The sequence below is a fragment of the Labeo rohita genome, chromosome 5 (genome assembly GCF_022985175.1).
Source record: "Labeo rohita strain BAU-BD-2019 chromosome 5, IGBB_LRoh.1.0, whole genome shotgun sequence".
In the NCBI taxonomy this organism is placed as follows: domain Eukaryota; kingdom Metazoa; phylum Chordata; class Actinopteri; order Cypriniformes; family Cyprinidae; genus Labeo; species Labeo rohita.
In genome coordinates, this window is record NC_066873.1 from 8,239,497 (window position 1) to 8,264,249 (window position 24,753).

The 24,753-nt window shown below is 36.3% G+C and overlaps 1 protein-coding gene across 7 annotated transcripts; it reads right to left on the reverse strand.

Moving 5' to 3' along the window:
* Positions 1-302: 302 nt before the first annotated feature.
* On the reverse strand, positions 303-24,318 carry srek1 (splicing regulatory glutamine/lysine-rich protein 1). 7 transcript variants are annotated; one of them, XM_051109117.1, is made up of 13 exons: positions 19,574-19,707; positions 14,984-15,370; positions 13,256-13,386; positions 12,808-12,923; positions 11,434-11,598; positions 6,765-6,943; positions 6,462-6,592; positions 6,263-6,365; positions 5,037-5,147; positions 4,806-4,937; positions 4,034-4,108; positions 3,845-3,959; positions 303-471 (listed from the first exon to the last, which is right to left on the reverse strand). In XM_051109117.1, exons 3-13 carry the CDS (start codon positions 13,284-13,286, stop codon positions 316-318), a joined length of 1,314 nt encoding a protein of 437 aa, XP_050965074.1. In that variant the 5' UTR covers positions 13,287-13,386; positions 14,984-15,370; positions 19,574-19,707; the 3' UTR covers positions 303-315. The 7 variants fall into 7 exon arrangements, with proteins under 7 accessions (XP_050965074.1, XP_050965072.1, XP_050965069.1 ...); XM_051109115.1 differs by lacking the exon at positions 13,256-13,386 and adding an exon at positions 19,291-19,432; XM_051109112.1 differs by lacking the exons at positions 13,256-13,386; positions 14,984-15,370 and adding an exon at positions 24,062-24,317 and having other exon boundaries at positions 4,055-4,108.
* Between the last annotated feature and the right edge of the window lie 435 nt (positions 24,319-24,753).

Here is a 24,753-nt window from a genome sequence, read left to right on the forward strand (position 1 = left end):
GCAAAAGATAACAAATGCAAAACTGATTTAAAAAAAAAAAAAAAGTGACCTCAATACAAGCACCTTCATTCAATATACCGTATCTCGCAGCACAATAAAGAACTATCCAAAACTTTACATTTCCATCCATATGAATATCATATGACAGGTAGCATATTCACAGCTGTATAAACTGTTTTTAGAAGCCTACAATCACACAGCAATGGACGCAAGAGAAAGCACTTCAAAAGGAGTGACAGCTGTTACAGTATGACACATGATGCTGTGCTCTCCAGACACATCATCATTGTTCTTGGCATTATGGGTACATGTAATTCACTCAGCTGCAGAGAGATCATCCTCCTCGGCGTAAGTGCTTCCGTAGCTGCCGTTAAGATGAACTTGAGGAGATCTGTCGTCAGTACCCACAGAGCCCGACCCATCCATGTCACTGTCATACTCGTGGTCCGCCTGCTCGTAGCCCCTCTCCATCTGCAAAATCAAACCACAAGTCAGGAAAGGGCGAACAACACTTTCCATTCAGTAAATCTAACTGAAAGCATCCCTTCATTTAAATAACCGTTAGAACGTAGTAAGACCGTATCTCTCTTGGGTGTTAATAACCCCCAAAGTTACCATTAATTCCCATATGTAACACTCCTTAAGTATACACTACCATTTTATATTTCCTTTGGTACAATGGCGTTTTAGAGCCACGTAAAAAAATTAATAAATAAATAAAATTATGAGATTAAAGTTGAATATTTTGACAAAAAAAAAAAGTCTACAATTACGAGAATAAAGTCGAAATGTTTCGAGAATAAACTTTAAATCGAATTTAAATTGTAGATAAATTGTACAAATTAGTCATAATATTGTATATCTTATATTGTGCATGCAAATTGCCTGGATTGGGAGCACCGGGAGAAATTGCCAGGCTACCAGAATTTATTTTAATATTGTCCGAGCTACCGCATCGTCTTACTGGGATGAGGAAGAGTCAATTTTAAGGACTCGCGAAAACAGCTAAATAATATTAAGAATATCGTATTTATTAACAGACTGAACAGGAACAACTTTTTATTCTTTTACTCCGCAAAGCTGGCGTCCAACCTTTCATTCCTCCTCACATGTACCTATTTAATTTAAAACAATAAAACATACTGCAGGTTGAAGAGGGCTCTAACTCATTAACATAAGTTATAGGCTACTGTTGTCTTTTCTGAGGTATGTACAGTTAAAGTAAATAAAAATAAATAAAAAAACAACAAAAAAAAAAACCTCCCATCTCATTTTCTTCTCCAACTTAAAAATCATCCTACATCGCCGTTTTACCTTTTTCTGTAAAGGCTGTTTGACCTTCTTTGCATGTTCACTTTGTAAACACTGGTTTGGTACTTCTGCTGCAATGCAGGACAATTTTAAAGAAAATTAGTTTTTCAACATACCCTGGCTATACTGACCCGGATTAAACAGAGTACGCATGTACATGGCAAAGCTAGACAAGACGTGCATTTGAGGTTAAAAAGTAAATATATAGTTTTTTTTTTTTTTTTTTCAGAAAATGCCCGATTGTTTCACCAGATAAGACTCTTCTTCCTCAGCTGGGATCGTTTATGGCCCTTTGAAGCTGCATTTAAACTGCATTTTGGACATTCAAACTCACGGACACCATAGAAGTGCACTATATGGAGATAATTCCTGAAATGTTTGCCTTTAAAAAACATAATTTCTTTACAACTGAAGAAAGAAAGGCATGAACATGACAATGGGGTGACTATATTATCTGTAAATTTTTGTTCTGAAGTGAACTACTCCTTTAAGTGACTATTCACAAGCTGTTTTATTCACTGTATTATATAATAAATGATCGGACATAATATTTAACGTCTTCCATTCATTATTAGTAGCGGGTCAGCCACTCAGAAATCACAATAATTGTGTTTTGTTGCTTTTTAATACAACACAGCTCAGCTTTCAAATTCTGTCCATTTTATCACGAAATACAAATTATAAATGTGTTTTTCCTCTTTATTTAAAGTTTATAGCAATATATTAAAGTGAAGGAACCCCAGAAGGCATGAAAAAAACAGTACAGCCTAATTTAATGAAATGAATGTCTCATCATTGTTATTGGAAAAATGACTCACAAGCTGTTTAAGCTGACGCAAATACAATGATCCGTCACACCACATTAAAGAGTGTGAAAAACACATTATTCTAAGACACACTGTATGTATTTCGCTATAAAACTGACAGAATTTGAAAGCTGAGACTTTGGAATATCCTGGTGCTCCCAATCCAGGCCATTTGCGTGTGCATTAGGCTAGAACATACTCTCAAAATATTTCAACTTGAATCTCGTAACTGCTACAAATTAATTCTCGAAAAATTCCAAATTTATTCTTGTAGTATTTCGACTTTATTCTCATAGTATTGCGACTGTATTCTCCCTGTATTTTAACGTTATTCTCGAAATATTACAACTGTAATCTCTTAGATTTTTATTTTTTTTTCTTTTTAACATGGCACTAAAACGCTGTAGTACTCCAGCAAGGATGCTGTGAACACGTTTATTTTTCTTGCAGGCTTAATATTTGCATGCTTTTGAGTATTAAATGTCCCCAACACTTGAGCCCAAAGCTACTTAGTGTGCTGTAATAAAGGAGGCACACTGACAAACCTAGACATCTGTCTGAATATAAAAATAACCATAGCATCCCACGACTTGCTGAAGTAATCAAAAACCAAATTTGTTTTGCCAGTAACAAAGGGGAGGTTTGCTGAATTGCAAATATGAAGAACTAATTACGTTACAGCAACATGATGTAATGAATCGAATCATTTAGTAAAAGAGTCATTTTAAAATAGAAAACTGCAGTAATATTTCACAACATTACTGTTTTAACTACTAATATTACTGTATTTTGATTAATTAAATGCAGCCTTAGTGAACATACTATGAGAGCATATGCATATGCATATAAATCAAGAAAACTAGGAAAACACTACACTAATAATGATTGATTTTTATACTCTGTAACTGATGCATTGAATGTTCACTGTCAGAGCGATGTTTTGATGTACCACGTCAAAAGTGTTTTCCACAGATAGCAAAAATGTCAAAAAGAAAAAAAAACCCTGTAGAACTTTTCACACTTCATCAAAAAGATTTTGGGGGAAATTAAAAAAAAAAAAAGCTTTACGGTTAAAACAGTCTTATTGATGGTTATCAGAGGAAGACAGGCGTGAAAAATGTCTGTAAAAGTCAATCTTTGAGAAGATCAGTTGTGATCGTCTTTTTCTTATCTATAAAAACTAGAGCAACCTGGTGAGATACAGCTGAGCTACATGCTCTGCAAATCATTTAAACTAAACACACACAGTGCACTGAGGTGCATGGGGAGCAATAAGTCCTTCAACATGAGCATTTAGAGGTATAGAGTTCCCATTTATCACATCAATATGCAAATATAATAGTATCAACGCAACTTACTTATTAATCCAGTAAGTTGAATACATACAGTAAGAAACTGACATTGGTCAGAAGACCTAGACATTAGCTCTTCTCTCATAACCAAACCCACAATCTGATTAGCACCGCACTGCTCTAACCGCCAGTCCACTCGCCTCCAGAGATTAGCTGTACCTGGTAATGGCGTAGTTTCATGAAAACCACAACATCAGCCAAGTCACTGCAGTTACAAGGTGCTATTAACATTATAAGTCACAAAGTATTTGTGTTGGTGTTAACTGACGTAACCTCAGACCAAAACTACTTTACCAATTCACTAAATTCATTTTGCTTGCGTTTCATAAATTAAGCTTAATGTGTAAATGTGTTTGAAATAGAAATTGGACACACCAGTAATGGTTTAGCTTTATGTTCATAATCCCTGCTTTTCCTTCTGGACGTTGAGCTCTCTGTCCTTTCCCTGCTGATGTCCCGTCCTTTATCCCTCTTTCTATCTTTCTTGCCTCTGAAAATAGACAGAAGAAATTAAGATTTTAATCATACAATAGCGTCAGACACAAATTCTCACACTCAGTAAACCTTTTAGACGGTGATGGTGACCTTGCTCTCCGCTTTGGTGACCTGGATCGAGATCTGCTTCTTTTCTTATGGCCTCTGTGAGATAAAGGGGGAAAAAAGATCTTTATCTAAACACACAAGCTAACTTCTAAAAAAACGTAACAAGAAAAAAAAAAAAAAAACATTTCCCCCAGTAAAAATTATCCTTCCAACTAAATGTATGGTAACACTTTACAATTACGTTCATTAGTTAACATTGGTTAACTGCTTTAGTTAAGATGAACTAATACTTCTACAGCATTTATTAATCTTTCAACATTTACTACTGCATTATAAAAATCACAAGTTCTGCTTGTTAACACTAGTTGATGCACTGTGAAGTAACATGACTGAAAAATGAATGACTGTAGTTTCATTAAGTAACATCAACAAAGATTAATAAATACTGTAATAAATGTATTGTTCATTGTTTGTTCATGTTAGTTAATACATTAACTAACATGAACTAATGGAACATTACTATAAATTGTTACCAAATTAGACGTCGATAGAAAATTGTATTACAAGATTCATTTTACAGAATATCAGAATAGACATTTACTGTGGCCACTCAAATATACAATAGTTCTATATCGTTTACGACTGTTCACATCATGATTCCCACACTTTCCTTTGATTTATTTAATCTTTTTGGTTACAAATTTTAATACTTTTGATACATTTTGATACTATTTTGTGATATGTTGAACATGCAAACTCTGTTGCAGGTTTAATAGAGACACCTTCTTCTGACCTGCTTATGCTGCAGGAACGTCTAGAGCCACTGTAGCCTTTGGGAGACGTCCTTCCCTTTTTGTCCCGTGGCCTCTTTTCTTCCCAGTCATCGTCCTTCCTTACTTTGCTGTCCTTGTCCTTCCTTCGGTCCCTGTGTATAAAAAAAAAACAACACTGGTCCAAAGTGTCCTTTGTTGGGACAAAAACAGAATATGAGTGTACAGAGGCTGATATGGTGGTGCAGATTAACCTAGAATGAGATCGACTCCGGCTGTGTTTCTTTTCTCGGGAACGTGAGCGCCTCCTATGCGACCCATGGGAGTCGTTCACCTTCTGCCGCGATCTCTGGGACGGGCGTCCCCTTTAAACACCATTGATAAATTAAGTTATTATTAAAACTTAAATTATAAACATTACAAAATTAAGTCAAAATTATGTCAAATCATAAATAACAAGCAAAGCTCAGGTTATTTGATACAGTGTAAATGCTGAGTTTTTAAAATGTTTAAGACTTTAAGACTTAGTTTTTTAAAGGTCTGAAGCAATAAAATGAATACTGTTGACACAGAACAAATCCTACTTAATAAAACTCTTATACTAAAATGTCTATCTTTCACTACTTATAGATGCTAATTCAAAAACATCAGGGTATTTCAATGAACAATGAATGAATTTATAGCCATCTACAACATACCATAACCTATTACCACGATAAAGTAAACAATGTTGTAGTTCATCAACAATCCATCATAAGCAATTTCTTATCATAAACATGTGGTATGCACTGATTGTGAAATGCACTGAAACCACAAGCCTGCAGAATGTGCAACAGTGCCATGTTTGTACTTAGAAATGCAGAGTGCTTAAATTCATATATCTAAATCAATTAAATAAATCACATAAGGCCTTATCATGATTGGTGTTTTTCTGTCCCCCAATTTATGACCTCTTAAAATCATAATTCCTTATATATTCCATGTATTCCATTCCATGATTAAACATATTAAGACTTTTTATAGACTTGCAGACCTTGTAATGAATGTTAATACTGAAATGATGGTGAATGGTTTTACGAAGTTACGGAAAGTTGCAAATTCAATGCTAAATAGTCTGATTAAATTTAGCAAATTTGTTAGTTTGAAAGATCAGTTTCACAAATCAGTTTCAGTTTCAACTACTGTTATTTGTGAAATAAATGATATCATACAACAGTTATACAATTACAATCCATATTTCCCCTTAACTATATTTTGTTAGATATCTCCCCTCACATACTGTTAGATATATTTTTAGTAGCATGTTTCTTTTTATTAGTGTCTTTTTATCTTGTGTAACTACTGAAGCTAATTACTTTTGAAAAAGGTTAGCTTGATAGTACTTCAACTACTTTCTACTGTGAGTAGCTTGTAGCTTAGCAAGCTACTAAGCTTTTATGAGTTAACATAGAAAATATGTTTACAGGTATGTGCAGTCTACCTGTGCCTGGATCTAGATCGCTTTCTTCGTGAGTGTGATGGGGAGCGAGAGCGAGATCTGGACCTTCTGGAACGTCTTGATCCGCTGGATGAATTTTTATTCTCTGGAAGAAACAATCAAAACTCTCATCTATTAAATAGAAAAACATTTTGGGAAAGCCTCACTATGTGCATGTGTGTCCAGGCTAGAGAGGACAGACCTGGCTCGATAGCAGCAGCGATGGTTGACTGAGCCTCTCTGACTTTCTTCATCACGTCCTCCAGCTCTTTGGCCGCAGCTTGAGGTGTGAGTTCTGGAGGCTTCACTATGGCATTATTGGAGTGGTTAATCCTAAAAAAAAAAAAAAAAAAAAAAAAGTTAATTAATAACTATTAAAAAACAGAATGCTAGCACATGGATAAAATAGGGTGCACTAAAAAATCTTGCATTAAAGAACATTGGTAGCTTACTGGGTGTATTTAAAGGGTTCATAAGAGCTGTTTTCTTAAAAATGAATACTCACTTTAGTGGTCTGTCACCAAACATGACTCCGTTAAATGTGAGCGCTCGTGCCACTGATTCCTGATCAGCAAACTCCACAAAAGCAAAACGTGTAGGTTGTGTTTCATCTCCTGCCATTCTTACAAACTTAACATCTCCCACCTGCTTGAAGAACTTGAGGAGCTGCTCTGCTGTGGTGCTCTACAGAAGATAAAAACAAGACAAAGCAACATGTGCTTGAAAGACAAAAGTGAATCTTTTGTCATTTTAGATGCCCATTTTAATTACTTTTCATGTAGTGCCAATTATATTGGGTGTCACCACCAGTTTGTTATTCAAGTACACTGGGGCCTTAGGAACAGTGGATTCCCATTCCGCTCCCTTTTCCCACAACATATCAGTGAAAATAAAATAAATTGTAATAATTATGAAGTAAATATTCAAAAATCTGAAACAAAGTACCTACCTAAATTTAATAATTGGAATACAGTGTCTAACAGCTATTTAATAGGTCTCTAATTGAAATTGGATGTTGTGTCTTCACGTTAATCAGACGGCAGGCATACCAATCATGACGTGTAATTGTAGCTCCCTTTCTGAACCTTCGATGACACCTTGAAGTTCAATAAGGTTAAGGGTGGGCATCAGGGAAAGGGAAAGCAAGGCCCAAATAAGGCAGCATCCATTTATGATTGTAATAAATATATATTAACTAGGTTGTTATTATTGCATACTGTTTTATAATGTACTACAAACATACTGAGGTGCAAATCTGCCACTATATACAGTGCCCATAGAAAATCATCATACCCTTTTGAAATAGTTACTTTATTTGTCATTTCCAGCTTTATTTACAATTTTGGTCTTACATCAAGCCATCAAACCAAAGAAAAAAAAAAAAAAAAAAAACAACAGTTCTGCAAATTAATTAATTAAAAAAAATAAATAAATAACACACGCACGAGAAAAACAGGATTGGAAAAGTCACTAGCCCCTTCATTTAATACTTTGTAGAGCCAACTTTAGCTTAAGTTACAACCATCTGTCTTTTTGGATATGCCTGTACTAGCTTTGCACACCTTGACTGGGGAATATTTGATCATTCTTCCTTGCAGAATTACTAAAGTTCAGTCCAGTTCCAGGGCTGAGCGGCAATGCAACAGCTCTCTTCAAATCCATTCACAGATTTTCCATTCACAGATTTTCATTTGGATTTAAGTCAGGGGTCTGACTTGGCCATTTAAGGACATTCACCTTGTTTTGTGCCACCCTGCCACCCAGGGCAGCTTTGTGTAAAGTTTAGGATATGGTTGTCACATGCAAAGACAGATCAGACCCAGCCATAAAGCCTTGTAAGTCTTTCAAAGTTGCCTTTGGTCTCCTGGTAGCTTCTCTTATCAGTGTTCTCCTGGCTCTGCCATCCACTTTGGATGGACAGCCTGATCTAGGCAATGTGCTGATGCTGCCATATGCTTTGCACTTCTTAATGATGCTCTGAACAGTACTCCGAGGGACAGCTAAAGCCTTTGAAATCTTTTTGTAGCCTTCTCCTTACGTGTGCCTTTCTACAACTTTATCCCAGAGGTTGAAAGCACTTTCCTATCCATGTTGAATTCTCTGCTGTACCATGCACTACTAACAGTGGAATCTTCAAGAAACAGCTCGTTTGATTCTGAAGTACCACTACTATTGATGTCAGGTTGGGCAAGTGATCTGGTGTTTCATCTGGAAGTTGATTGCTTGCACCTGAGCAAGTTTATAATGGCATAGCGGGTATGCATTGAAGTCACTTTCCACCGGGACACGCCCCCTTACCTGTACTGAGTGGCAAAAGAGCCTTCAGCATGAATTAATTTAATAAGGAAGATGCGAAAACGCGAGTAAAACAAACAATTATCAGTTTAAACTAAAGGTTGCTTAACTTGATATAATGTTCCTAACAACCAGTGGTCACTGGATATTGATGCAGCCAGGAATTGTGTTTTCTAACACTTAAATGTGTCTGATTTTGACGCCGGGGAAAATAAAGTAAATCTGCCTGTGAACTTATTTTGTAAATACAAAATAGTTTGGTCTAAACCCCGGTGATCACTTAAATCAATGTTATATATATATTGTGGCCAGCTACCCAAGTACTCATTAGCAGCGTCATTGAGAGGGAGAGGATCCAATTGCCAGGAGGCAGAGTCTGGGAACAGGAGCCACCTGAGAGCCATCAGGAGACGGGGATACAAGCAGAGCAAAAAGAAGCATCGGGAAGACGAGATCTCCCAAGAACAGTCTAATGTGGTCTCTGGTTCTTTTCTCCCGTAGGCTCCAGTGATTACTAAGAGAACCCAGACCACAAGGTTTCAGCAGGTTCCTACACCTTCACTTCTACACTCTTCACGGCTGACATTCTGCGTCTCTAGCACCTTGGAGCACCTACACCATTTTCAAATTGTCACTCAATAAATGCCCCTTTGGGGATATTTCACCGCACATTGAGTCTGAGCCTCCTTTCTCCCGCCACAACTGGTGGAGAATGCGGGCATGTGAGAATTTAGGTTAGATTCTGGCCAAACGTGTGCGTATTGTCTCTCATTACCTTACAGATCCAGCTTTCTCACACTGTCTCTAGTGCAACATGGAAAACATCTTGCATCGGCTGACCGAGGTCTCTCTCCGTCAGCAGAAGTTTGCTGAGGAGCTGACTACACGACAGGAAAGGGCTGAGTGTGAGTTTGAGCGGCTCCATTAAGAGACCGCCCTGCGAGCCCCACTCTCCAGCAACCGGCAGCCGGCCAGCTTCTCACCAAATTGACAGATGTTGATGATGCTGAAGCCTACCTTTACAGATTTGAAACTGTGGCAGAGAGGGAGGGGTGGGATGAGACCGAGGGGGCTGGTATTATTGCACCCTTTCTAATAGGGGAAGCGCAGCGTGACTATTCGTTACCCCCCACCTCAGCCATTGATTATGCAGCACTGAAGTAGGAGAAATTGGCCTGGGTGGGGCTTTCACCTGTGTGTGCAGGGCAGCGGTTCTTTGAATGGGTGTATGATCCTCGGGCCCCAGTTCGAGTACAGGCCGCCCAACTCTCCAGGTTTGCCCATCTATGGCTTCTCTGGCCAGGCTACCACATTGCAGGTCGCAGAAAAGGTGGTGGTAGACAAGCTGCTCCGTTCTCTGCCCTGAGTGCACCGGAAGGCTGTGGGGATGCGAAATCCAGAGTCGCTGGCCAAGTTGGTACAAGCAGTAGAGTTGGCTGAGGCAGCTCAAGCACAGAACATTGGAGAGAGAGCTGGAGCAGGATTTTCGTGGAGAGTATGCCAGTATTTCGAGAGAGTGGGCCAAACCGGGCCACGGGATGAGCCTGTGCTGACCAATCTCAACCCACCAGCAACACGGGCGTGGCTAGCAGGCTGTATTGTGCACTGAGCCATACCCTCCGGGGCGCTGGAAAAGACAGTAAAGGCACTGTTGGATTCTGGCAGTTCAGTGAGCCTGGCCCATCCAGACATTGCACCAATGAAGGATGGAGGTAAAATAGTGATGCCCGGTATGTACCAGCCCGTTCTGTTATCATCAACGCAGACCCAGGGAGCTGGAGGATGGAAGTAGGAGTAGTGAAACATCTTCCAGTACCCCTCATGCTTGGTCGTGACTGGCCAGGGTTCGACCACTTTCTGTCAAGCACAGTGCAGTCTGTCAGGCAGCATCAAGTGCGCAGGAGAGGGGCGAAGAGGGAGTACCCACGTCGACCAGTGATGCTTGCCACTGACAGTGAACCAGAGGGTGAGTCACATGCTTCCCAGTTAAATGTGTACTCTAATCTGTTCCAACAGGTAACTGCAGGAGGCTCATTCAGCAGAGAACAGAGAGAAGACGAGCAACTTAAGAACTGCTGGGATCAAGTTAGAGTCACTAATGGCGAAGAGCGTCTACCCCCGCCACCTGAGAGCCGTAAGGAGATGGGGATATAAGCAGAGCAGAAAGAAGCATTGGGGAGACGAGATCTCCCAAGACCAGACTCTTTTCTTTTCTCCCGTAGGCTCCAGTGATTACTAAGAGATCCCAGACCACAAGATTCCAACACCTTCACTTCTACACTCTTCACGGCTGACGTTCTGCCTCTCTAGCACCTTGGAACACCTACACCATTTTCAAGTTATCACTCAATAAATCCCCCTTTGGGGATGTTTCACTCCACGTTGAGTCTGAGCCTCCTTTCTCCCACCACAATATTGTCCAGCTGAAAAACGTATATAGTTTTTGTCAGTGTTTATTTAAAAACATCCAGTTATGTGTTCTGGTTTTAGAGGTGTTTTGTGTGTTCTGTCGCAACATTCACATTGAAACCAATGCTGCCACTCTGGCTTTTTGCCCCTCGACCTGACAGTGACGTCACGTGCATACCCTCTATACTCTAAGGGGCTGATCACTTTACCAAACCAGGCACTTCACTAATTAATTTTTAATAATCCACTAGAATTTTTTTAAATTACATTTTTACTTTAATGATAAGGGTTATAATTTGTACATGCAACTCAAAAAAGCTAGACTTTATTTTCCAGGGTGTAATGTGACAAAAGGGAAGGGTTTTCACAGGGTATGATGGTTTTCTATAGGCACTGTATGTATAAATTATATCTAACATTATTTGCACTAGCAAATAGCCTCTAAATAAATTCAATTCATTTTCACATACCTGTGAATTTAAATTGCCGACATACACTGTCCTCCTAATCTCATCAATTTTAGAGGGATCTACATTTCCCATGAGCGGAGGCTGCGAAGCAATTGCATTTAGTGCTGCAACAGATGTGTCCAAACTAGACTTCAGGACCCCCAGATTAGCTAAAGGAAGACCTCGCTGCCCGCAAACAAACATAACACACGTTAGTGTCTTGACAATTTGAAATAAAATACAGTAGATCTGTGGCATGCAGTTAACGACGTAGGTGATTTTTCATCATTCAGTAAAAGCTGGAATGCACTACATGACTTTTAAATCTGGAAAGAATTTAAAGGAGATGTTCATTTCCAAAACAAAAAATTCACAGATCATTTACTCACCCCCTTGTCATCCAAGATGTATGGGTCTTGCTTTCTTCAGTCGTAATGAAATTATGTTGAGGATAACATTTCAGAATTTCTCTCCATATAGTGGACTTCAATGGTGCCCCCAAGTTTGAACTTCCAAAATGCAGTTTAAATGCAGCTTCAACGATCTCTAAACGATTCTGCCACGGAAGATAGCTCTTATCTAGCGAAAAGATTGGTCATTTTCTAAACAAATGGATAATTTATATACTTTTTAAACCTTAAACGCTCGTCTTGTTTATTCTCTGCAATGCGTATGCAAACTCTGTGTAATCTGAGTTATGTCATAAAACTCCCATCTCGTTTTCTTCTCCAACTTCAAAATCGTCCTACATCGCTGTTTTACCTTTTTTTGTAAATGGCATTTGACCTGAGTTTTTTTTTTTTTTACCCAGATTACACAGAGTTCGCATGCACATGCCAGAGAATAGACAAGTGTTGAGATTAAAAAGTATATAAATTGCCAATTTGTCTAGAAAATAACCGATCGTTTCGCTAGATAAGACCCTTCTTCCTCGGCTGGGATCGTTTAGAGCCATTTGAAGCTGCATTTAAACTGCATTTTGGGATGTTCAAACTTGGGAGCACCATCGAAGTCCACTATATGGAGATAAGTCCTCAAAAAACATAATTTCTTATCGACTGAAGAAAGAAAAATATGAACATCTTGGATGATAAGGGGGTGAGTAAATTATCTGTAAATTTTTGTTCTGGAAATGAACTTCACCTTTAAAACACTGGGTCATTCCTAACACAACAAACATGCTGTGACTGGATGAAATCACAATCTAATCCAAAAGTTTATCACACACTACGTGTCTTTCTGTGAAGTGCATCAACTTTGACTGCCCAAATCTGCAGACTCCGTCATGCCTCTCACCAACAAGCAATGACTCGTCAATACTGCAAATTTGGACAAAAACCTAGGAAAAAGCAGTGTAGTGTATTCCAGCTTTAATTTGCAAAGGTGTGTTTTTACATTCTGTAGTGTAGCGGGGCTGGGAATGGGCAGAAGTCCTCCTCCGCTCATCAGGCTGGTCACTGGCGCGGCGGGAGCCAAAAGTGAGAGTGCCTTTGCCTCTTCAGGGATTTTTCCTGAAGAACAAGAGCACCGGCATTAGAGAGGCCAATGGAGACATCGCCAGCTGCTTCACCTACGACCCAAGATTGAGAGGAGAGTCCTCCAACAGCCTAGTGCTCTAACACCCACCCTGAGCATCTCCAACCCCGACCATGAACAATCAAACAATCTGAACTAGCATAGCTACTCTCTTTTTACTATCAACACAAGACATACTGTAAACAGGATGACTTTTGCACAAAAACAGAGAAAAGAACATTGTGATTTGTCCTTTTCTCTCTTTAAAAAAAAAAAGATCAGAACAGAACATGTAGAGAATGACTTAACACTTTGTGGTATGGGTCACCTGTACTGGAAACATATTGGTCATGAACCATACGATATCAAGCATGGGCGCTTTTCTCCCTGGGGCGATCGTGTCGCAGTGTTGGAAAGGGTGTGCAACACAAGACAACCGTTCATGTTGGCTGCATCACACTAATAGCACATAGAACATCAGATACAGAAAAGAAGAACATTTTAAGTGTCTTTGAGAAATCCCCCCTCAAACTGTCACCCCTGAAAACTGTTGCCTTCACAATAAAGTTACAGCAAATCATTTTTCATCCAATGTTGGTACAACATTATATGCATGCTTTGTGCTTACAGTGACTATAGTACTCATGGGTAAACTGACTGTTGCTATATCTGTGCTTTTGTGTTAAGTGAAGAACTAAATTAAAACCTCAAATGACGTTCTGCCACTTCTGTACTACTCTAAAGACAATGTTCCCCAAAACCATGCAATGGAGTTAAACATGTGCAATTGTGTGAGCTTTTTATAAGAAATTTCTATTTATTGTCATTACAGTGAATTGAACAACAGTGCCTTGCAAAAATAAGCAATTCTAAACACTCTTTACTAGCAATTCCACCATTTTACTGAATTACTGATCCAACACAGGCACTGTTAGAAAATATTATATATATATATATATATATATATATATATATGTATGTATATGAACTATCCTTTTAGGGCTGAATGACTTGGGAAAAACTTTGGACAAAAATTTGGATGTTCAACCTTAGGCGTACTCTTTACAAAAGCCAGTTTAAATCTCTTTAAATAACCACGAGGCTTTTGTTTTGTTTTTGTTTTTTTTTTGTTGTTGTTTTCTGTCTTTCCTAGACTTCACAGGCCACATTGACAACACAAAATAATAATAATTATTAGTATGCTTTTGACAGATTTTTATTAAATAATAAAAATACTGAACAAAAAAGGAAATATATTGCAATAATGCTATTGAACTGTAATACTTTCACAAAACTAATATTTTGTACTACTTAAAAAAATAATAATAATAAACTAAAAAATAAAACTTTTATTCATAGTACTTTATATGTAAATTTACAATTAAATTGCACCATTTGCTACTTTTATATTTGTGCTAAGCCATACTGCAATGTCAATTTTATTTTGTTATATCATGCAGCCTTAGAAAATAAGCAAAAAAATAAATAAATAAAAAATACTGCAAGAGAACCCGTTTTATCTTAAAAACTGAAGCTTGTTCTTCTTTCAGCAGAACAATGATGCCAAACATGAGGTCAAATTAACATTTTAGTATCTGAAGAACAGTTGTTTTGATCTCAGTTCAACACAGACTAAAGATAACTATACATTGTGCTCAAAATTTAATACACTATTTGCTACAAAATGTCTTTTAGGAATATTAAGAATAAATTAGATAAATAACTAATAACAACAACAACAACAACAATGATAATAATAATAATTATTATTATTATAAAAAATAACTGAAAAACCATAAATAATTAAATGTATTACTTCTAAAATAAATAAATAAATGTTTTGATGCACTCAGTACTATACTTCAGTAATTCAGTAAAAATAGAAAACTGGTGAAGGGTCTGAATACTTTTGTGAGGCACTGTGTGGTTACATTAAATAACAAAGAAATATATTATTTTCCAAAGTAACACCCTGAGCAGATCAGTGGAGAGAAGCGAGAGAAAGAGAGAGAGGAGATCTTAATGCATTAGATATCAGTAAGAGCTGCCCTTGTACCGTTCAAACTTCCCTCCAATACTGGGTGGCAAGTCAACCCGGACAGCATTCAAAGACAGGCATAGGGGTGCAACTGTGGGATTGGGAACGAGGGACAAGGGGACAGGAAAACAAAAACAAATAAAAAAGAAAAACAACACAATGAATATGCAACTCTTCTAAGAGGCAAAAAGGGACAACATGTGAGAGAAACAAAAAAAAGGAAATGAAAATAAAAGAAAAGAAAATAAAAAGAGACAAGGTGTCCATCTCGGAAGGTTCAGCAGCTACGCTCCTGGTCACATTCCCCCCTTGAAGGCAGCGTGGGCCCCGGCGGGTATAGTGGCTTGGAAAACAAAGCCTTGAGTCAGGCTAGTGTAGTAGTGTAGCCTGGGTCACTCTAGTCATCTGATATGCACACATAATCAACACAGAAAAAACATACAGAAACCAAATTAATCAACTTAGTAAGCCATCCAGAACTAAGTCACGAGGACAAGCATTTTAGGCAAGAGGGAAGCTTAGATACCATGTTTTTCATGAATACGGATGTTTACACTAAAAAAAAATAATAAAAAAAAAAGAAAAAAAGTTAAAAAAAAAAAAAAAAAAGAAAAAGAAAAAAAAAAAGTTGTTATCCAGTGGTTGCACAGCAGACTTAACAAGACCTCACCCTTTCACCTCATACACTGTCTTCACACTCTGCTTACGATTTCTCATTTCACAATCTGACTTAAATTTGTATAAAAAGGGTAAAAAAAATTCAAATTTCTTTTAAAAAATTCAAATGATTTCATGTTCCTTGCTCAGTGAAAGGATCTTAACCTTCAAGAAAACCATCTACCTCAAAAAAGCATATATATATATATGTGTGTGTCTGAATTAGGGATGCAACAATACAGTTAGTCCACGGTTCAATACGTACCTCGGTTTTTAACCACGGTTTCTGGTTCAGTTCGGTTCTGATATCTTGCCACTTCAGTGTGGGGTTTTTTTTTTAAAACAAATTAACAAAACACTCCCGTAAACCTCTTTACACTAGAAAAAGCGTGGTTTAGTATATGTCTGCTTAATTATTCTTTTAAGAGAGGTATTACTTTTTCGATTTTTAGGCAAAATAGAATGGGTTTCATTCGTACTGGCGCCCTCGTGCAAAAAAAAAAAAAAAAGCACAGATGCGTCAAAGAAGTAGCGCTGATGACGTTCCATTCCAGCTTCTCTAATATGGATCAAAGCATCGCTATTGCTGTAACTTATTAAAAACAAGATATAATGTTAAACGTTTTGAATGACGAAATGTAAGGACAATAAACAGTCGTCTGCAATAATATATGGTTTATCTGTGTTCTTCAAGCCATCTCGTGTATTTTCATAAGCCATTGCTAATCGACATACATTGAATGTGAGTATAGAATTTATTATATCTGCCTCATTCTGTGATAAGAAGCCACATCAGATCACACAAGGAAGTTACTTCAAACACTCGACTGATGCTGTGAATTAAAAACAAGTTATAATATTTTTATAACTTTTGTTTTTATATCTTTCGTTGGACAACAAGGTTTAGAAAGGCTTATCAGTGCATGTCATTAGAACGGAAGATGCGTGTTTTGCTTTTTCAAATATAAGTGGGGAACTGTTTCCTCATTTCAGCACGTGAAGTCGCAAATACCAAGAGAAATAAAACAAAGAAGATATTTAAATGCAAAACCGCAATTCTCAAGCGCGTATTGAACCGTGGATGTCGTACCGAACAGTTCAATATTATATTGAGCATTGTGACATCCCTAGTCTGAATACAGTTTAAAACTTGGATCAATTTTATTATGTATTTTGCAATATAGATTAACCAAATAAACTAACCAAATACAATTTTTACAACCTTAAAACCTTTTAACCCTAAAATAAATTAATAATAAAAAAATAAGGAATAAGGCAGAGTTACAATTTTATATCAAATTACTGTATTTAGTAGTTGTGGCCAGCTATGTAGTTACTGAAAATAGTTATAATATGAAGTTAAATAAATATATAAATATAATAACAGAAATATAAATAAATATATAACTTTCCAACTTTCCAAATGTATTTATTTATTTTATTATTTTATCTTTATATTTATTTATTTGTTTGTTTTCTGTTACAAACACCATTACTGATAAGACTGAATAATTGAGAATGACTAATGCATGAAACAATTAGTCATTTGAGAGTTTTTTCTTTAAAATCTAATAGACCTCTCCAAAATGTGTTGAAAATGAGTGAAAAGCTGTTACTATGTTTGTAGTTATGGTGTACTGTGGACTATTCTTGAAGTTTCTGTGAGCTAAAGCATCTAATGTTTTAGCAAACAAAATCTTTCACAGTTCACATATAGCAAACAACTCGAATTCAATGCTATGTTCACCAGACAAGCAAAACAATTAATAATAGCACCAAACATTCACGCAGTTACCTATTATTATTCTTCTAAAACACATACTGCTGAACCAAGGGCCACTAAAAGAATGGAGTGTAACAATTTACTCTCAACAATACTTCAGGTTGATTTCCCCCCCACCCCAAAATGATACAATAAATAAAATAAATTAAATTAAATATCTTTGTCAACTGTTTTGGTAGAATGTTGTAAATTATTGGTCACATAGTCTAGGAGCAATGTTCCCTCTAAGCACTTATTTCATTGCGACCGTGCAAAAGAAATAATATGCCATGCACAGGACACACGCAAAAATGAGATGGTATTTGATTGAACTGTAGTAAATGCAAAATAACTGCAATGCTCTGGCAAAGCGCTATATAGTTGGTGTCACTACAGTGTTAGAGCCGGTGAATGCGCTTTACAGATTTTATAGAAACAGAATGATGTACGGCAAATCAGTTGCTGTAGAAATAAAATATTTCAATGGGAAAATAGCTCGACACGAAAGGCATATATTTCACAATGACATGTGAAATAAAACGTCTTCCTGTTTTAAAGAAGGGGGCTTGATTAAGTGGTGGAAATAGCAGAGGATGGGCACAGAATGATGACAAAACTCTGAAACATTTACAGTCGCACACAGATGTGGTAGTGTGCAAACACTATACGTTACATAGTTGTTTAGATGTTTAGAACTTTGTAATGTATAGTAATATGTAGCTTACATATCTCAGTTTAAATGTTTTAGTTTGTTTTTGTATTGTATTATATTAATAAACCCAATAAATAATTTACCTCAAAAAAGGGGATTCAGAAGCAATATCTGCTTCATTTTTTTGTTATATTATATTATTATAAAGAATTAAACTCTTCTGTGTGAGACTTTTTAAAAACTATTTCTAATAGAATTTCTTGGTAACAAAGCACTTAAAAAAAAAATCTATAAAATAGCACATTCAAATTAAAAGTTACACACTTTTTTGTGTGCACTGTACGGTCTGGTATAAAGAAGATTTTTGCTCAGGCGGCCAAAATGTCTGCTCTTTTTTGCTCAGCAAGAAAAAAAAATTAGAGGGAACATTGTCTAGGAGTGCTACTTAAAAATGTAATTTAAAAAAAAGATTTATTAGTTTGTGTACTGCAATTTTTACAGTACCAATCAAAAGTATGGGGTCATTTAGATTTTTTTTTAAATTGTTTTCTTTTTAACTTTCTATTTATTAAAGAATCTTAAAAATGTATCACAATTTCCAAATATTAAGTAGCACAACTGTTATCATCATCGATCACTGATCATTTTTTGAGAACAAACTCAGCATTTTAGAATAATTTTTATAGGATCATGCAACACTGAAGATTAGAGTAATGGCTGCTGTAAATTCAGCTTTGATTCAAATGAAAAAGTGACAATTTAAAATAGAAAATTAAAACAGACATTAAGTCATTTTAGACTGTTGTAATATTTTACATATATTACCGTTTATATATTATAAATCAAATAAATACTACCTTGGTGAGCATAAGAGATTTTTCAAAAACATGACCCCAAACATTTACATTTTAAATGACTGTTTTTTGTCAATCTGTAACTTGATTTTTTATACATTATTTGTTAATTAATAAGTTCATAATTGATTCCCTCACTTTATTTTTAAGTGTCACTCCTAGTCCTCCACACCAGTGACTTCCAGTGATTTTGTGCTATGTTGGCATCCTTTCACTCTGCTTTTCTAATTTTCTAGCAATGCATCAGTTTATTGTTAAACCCCTATTCAAAAGGCAAAACCCATTTATGAATATGAACTAATGACTGTGTAGCAATAATCCCTTGAGTTTAGCAAAGCATTAAAAGCATGTTCACACAGTCCTGATGCTGTTACATAACCCAAAGTATGATCTTAATCACCTCCATCATTTCCACATCCTCCAGCTCAACTGATAAACAAGAGAGCTGGTGTCACTCCACCCACCTCCACTGAACTCACAAAATAAAACAGAGCTGATAGCAGTGATACCTCAGCACACAGACTCTTGGTTATCATACATATCTGGGACACAAAAACACACAAAATACTGTCAGGAAGCCAATTACGGTTTGTTGTTCTCAAAAGTTTGATTTGCAGGTTAGATAGTCTTTTGTCTTTGTATAATCAGGCACACAAATGGAACACACATGCAAATATACTAACCTTCAGCGCAGGGCACAACAATCAAAGCTCTGTCAATAAAAACAGTGTTGGTTAAATGTTGTGCCACACCAACACTGGAAGGCTCTCGATACTTTATGTAACAAACTTTGGATGAAAAGGAAAGAGGTGCATTGCTGAAAGAGAAGAAAAACAAGGATTTAATTCCCTTTTTTATGAATATACTGTAGTTGTAATATGTTGCATAGGATGGTAGTTTCTTTTCTGATCAGTTATCGAGTTATCATCAGTTATTATAAAAAAAAAAAGACAGGAACTTTGTAAAGTCAGTGATGAGTCTGTAAGGCTGATCTTTTGTAGCATTAAAATACTATGCAAAACAGCGCTGTAATAAATTAATGTAGAGGATTTTCTCTGTGGTTTAGCTGCTGTCCAAAGTAGCCAAGCTGTTTTTAAAATGATAGTCCACCCAAAAATGAAAATTCTGTCATCATTTACTCAACCTCAAGTCACTCCGAACCTAAAAGGACTTTCTTCTTTGGAACGCAAAAAAATGTTGGTAACCAAACAGTTTCAGTTTCCTTTTGAATTCCATTTTTGACTATACAATGGAAATGAATAGGAACCCAAACTTCTCTTAAAAATTCTTTCACAAATTAAAAAATAAAAAATTGGAAATGTTTCAATACACCACAATGAGCTGATGGCCATTTTGTTGTTATTAAAATTTGTAATCACAAAAAATGTACTTTTAGTTTAGTCTTCCCTGCCAATTACGTTAGAGTTAATATTTTTATATATTTTTTTTAGAATATTAGCACTATTCAGAAATCTGCTAACCATGTTTTTAAAAAACGCAAACACTAAAATGACATACAAAAATAAGTATATAGTGCAAAAGTGCCAACTCACTTCTCAGCTGCCTTGGTCCGAGAAGTATTTTTCCCATTGGGATTTTTAAAAAGTCTTTGTTTGAGAGTTATAAGACATGAACTAAACCAACCAGCTACGGTCAATCAAAACCACGCTTTTGGTTTTACCTACAGAAACAATATAATTTTTAAGGCGAGACACTGCAGGTGAACAGGGTAAAAAAAAAATGAACTAGTAGTTATCACCTTACTTACTTACTTCATTTAATTTTTTATTTCGAACAAAACATAATTTAAAACAAAAAATATATAAACACTACATATGTGTTGCCGCACCAACAAAAAACACGTCATACATTACAGAAAATGTTCAAAAAGGAGTGGGATTTAGCTAAAGCTTATTTTTTCCCACCCCCTATACAATTCCAAAACATTCCAGTATGTCTAATATATTATACCGATATCTTTATAAGAGAACAATTTCTCAAAAAACGTAAAACACCAACCAAATAGTTATTTTCCAAAACAACCAGTCAACCTCTAATCACCCATCCTCATACAATCCACATTTTAACCCCCCCGCAACCCTCACAATCCTTTCCAGAAACATTTTTTGTAAGTTTCCCAGAAGTAACATATTTCTTGCGCAGTTTTAAATTTAACCAAATCAATAAACTTCAATATATTTCACTTTAAAAATAATACATTTGTCTGTTCCCGATATCTTACATTATTAATAATTCTGATTGCTCTCTTTTGTAATATACATTTCGGCTGTCAATTGCTTTGGTAGGTATTTCCCCAGATCTCTACACAATAACTCAAATACGGTAATATAAATATATTATAAAGAATATGCATTGATTTATTGTCCAAAATATATCTTTCTTTATATAGAATATCTATAGTCTTAGCCAATTTTGCTTTAACATACTTTATTTGAGGTTTACAACATAACTTATCCACCTGTTTCCGAGGGGCGCTACTGTAAAAAAAGAACGTGGGTACAACTTCCGGTGAGGCGGCAGTAGTAGTATACCAATGGTATTTTGTGTGCTAATTAGCGAGAGGCAAAGTGTTTTTCGGATCATTGTTTACCTTGTAAAGTTGCAAACCTTTATGAGAAGTGTCGTTACGGTGCTCAGGGACAGCATGTGTTGTTCGAAGCTTTGCTCCCACATTGTTAGAAAGTTTGGATCGCTAAATCTTGAATGACTGTTAACTACTGATGTGACATTTGAACCGAGGCATCGGAGCTTGTGTTAAGGGGTGTGCCAGATGAAGACTCGATTCGAGGCTTGTGTCGTTAACGTAGAAATCACGAAACCAGTCACAAACAAAGCCTCACGAACTCTCCAGTCCCGTGCGAGATTCACTGTGTGTCGGTCCAAACCCTCAGATCTTACTTATTCATTTATATTTTTAAATACCCAGTCATACAAGTAATATGAAAAATACAAATTATTTCAGAAAAATGTAATATTTGTGATATGCACTTCATGTGTACATTATTCTTCTATTACATCATATAGATATTTGTACTAGCATTTAATGCCACAGTTTAATGGGTAAATGAATTTATCAGAGACAGAAACTCAACAAACAAACACACATACTGTTAGACTTATATTTGTGCACGTAACATGAGTCGATCGAAATGCGTGGTGAATGTTTCGTCCAACGTTGTTTCTTTCACATGCTTGTTGCTGTTTTATTTTTTGCTAACCACCAGATCGCGCTGTTTTCGACTCACTTAAAGCTTTGAATCTTTTCCTGAAACAGTCAGATGAAATGTCAGTGCTTTACAAGGCTTTATTTGCACATCACTACTGTCAGCTGTTGAATGAATGAGTGTCACGTCCCACTTGTTTACTTCGAACCAGAAGACGCTCCCACTTTTGACGCAAGGGCTCATGGGGCATAGGAAACTTGTGGATAATCTAAAATTACACCAAGAAACTTATTTTCATATACTCTTTCTATATTATATCTACATTCTTTATATTACAAGTTTTCTAAAACGTCAGGTTTAAAGATAAAAATGAGGTATTATTTAATGAAATATGTGCTAATTTGCATACTTTTCTAGCACAAAAATATAAAAAATTCAAAATTTTTGTTTTATTTTTTGACATATTAGAGTCAAATGTTTTTACAGAGGGAATTTGGGGTATCTCATTTTGTCACTCGATAATTCACAAAATACTGAAAACAATATATTTTTTACAGTTTTTTGGGGGAATAAAATATTGTATATAATCAAGCAAATTATATATGAACAAATCCCTCTGTAAAAACCTTCAGGACACAAACAGATTAAGTGCTACAAAAAAAAAAAAAAAAAAAAAAAAAACACCTAACAGTGTCTTTTGGATGTTTTCTTTCCACTAGTCTGAAAGAACTCTTTATGAAAAACCAAGAAGCTCAAAATCTCAAACCTGACTGAAAAAAAAAAGTGTTTTTGCCTGCAGTGTCTCCCCTTAAGTTTATTGCAAAACATGCATATTTTGTGTACAAATATTTAAGTAATTTGAAAGTGTAAAGAAACTGACTTTACTTCATTTGCAGTGCTTTATGAGAGTTAACGGGAGCTAAAGTGTTCTTTGAACTGCATGTCATAGTTCTCTGACTGGTGAAGCTTTATTTGCAGAATAATAGAGTGCAGTAGTCTGGTGGCAGAAGTAAAACCTCCATTCATTTTCTTTATAGGACATCTGATTTTTGTTTTTTAATAACTAATAAATCTTTCAAGACAGACCTGCTGTGAGCTCTGTGGCTGTTAATCGACAGTATATGCTTTTGTTAAACCCATCTGTTCACATTAATTCAAATTATTTTTAATTAAGCTGCTGAAAAAGCGGATGGGCACTAATGCACAAAAGGTAATTCACCAGGAATTCTGCTGTCAAAAATGATTATTTAAAAAGTACATTTGTTGCTCCCAGTAGGTCTGTCTTTAAAGGTTTATAAGTTAACATTCAAAATCAATATCAATGCCTCCTATTGAGAAAAAGAATGGAATTTTACTTTTAGACTCCAACTATTACACTGAGCAGAATAAAAATATACATAACTAAATCTACAAAAAAATACAAATATTTTAATCTATGCAAATGCAATAATTAAGCAATGTGTAACAGGTTACGGCAGTGCAATAAGTTCCACGACAGATATACAGAACATTACATGATTTCGAATAGTGCATAATCAATTTACAGCAAAGCTAAGGGTTCACACAAGTCATGTCACCATAGTCAGGCCCTATAATGTGTGTGTGTGACGTCTGAATGATGTATCATAGCTGTCTTCTCTTAGTGTGGGGGATGCATGGGTTTTTTGATGTGCATGTGGGGTGTGTGTTATTGCTTGTGTGTTTGAAACGTATGATGTGTTTATGGTCTGTTTCCAGTAATGTTATAGGTTGTGCAAGTGTGTTTAATATGTATGGATGTCGTTTATACGTATATGAGGAATATGTTTGTAGTTATGGGTTTAATGTATCCGTTTGTATACGCGATGCTGATGCTGGGTTGTCATCACTATTGTGGTCTTATGTTTTTTGTTTTGTATGTGTGTCCGATATGTATGGTTTGTTGTGACTTTCTCAGGGGAGTGAGAGAGTGTGTGTAATGTTGTTGTTATTGTTATTGTGACTCACTCAGGAGGGTATAGTCGCAGCTCCTCGATGTCCCCTAGGAAGCCGAACAGAGTTCTCATCTGATCACTGCTCACCGCCGACGACAGATTAGTAATTTGAATCACGTTCGTCCCGGGCATCCCGCTCATTTCCAGACAGAGGTTCAATACTCTGGAACACAATGATGCACCAGAGTGGTCAGCTATCGGCTAGGCACTGACCTGCAGGAGAGCTGGTTAGCAGGGAGCGCTGCAGACAGCAGTCAGAGGATGATCGCTCCTTACACAACAGCACCGCCCGCTGGCCTGGAGGTTTAGGCTGCAGGATTTAAACAACCGCCACCAGTGAACATAATTTTAGAGATGGGGGGGTTGGTTGGGGGGCAATCCCAGTTTCTTAACAGTTCCGATTTATTAATCAAAATAAAATAAAGAATGCAATCTTATGCCCAAACGATGCCATTATTTAAGTAACTAGTATTAAAAAAATTGCAAATACTTTAAGAACTTTTTTAAGAGTGGCAAAGTCTCACGAGGCCAAGGAACAACATTAAAGTAAGCTGTGTATGTGTTTGAAAAAAAAAAAAGAGAGAGAGAATCGGTGGCTCATAAATATTTAGGGTATCGACGCGATGCAAATCACGTGTGCTTTTTGATTCACTCAAAAGAACCGACTCATAAAAGTCATATTTGTTACTCATATTGCACTTGATC

Bases quoted from the DNA above. Each gene is read 5' to 3' on its own strand.
- srek1 (XM_051109111.1), bottom strand. From the start codon at position 24,189: ATGAGCGGGATGCCCGGGACGAACGTGATTCAAATTACTAATCTGTCG. The intron at 6,593-6,764 runs GTGAGTATTCAT...TTTTTTTTTTAG, and splicing joins TTTGGTGACAGACCACTAAA to GATTAACCACTCCAATAATG. The intron at 472-3,844 runs GTGTGTCCAATT...TTGATTTTGCAG, and splicing joins ATAAAGCTAAACCATTACTG to ATGGAGAGGGGCTACGAGCA.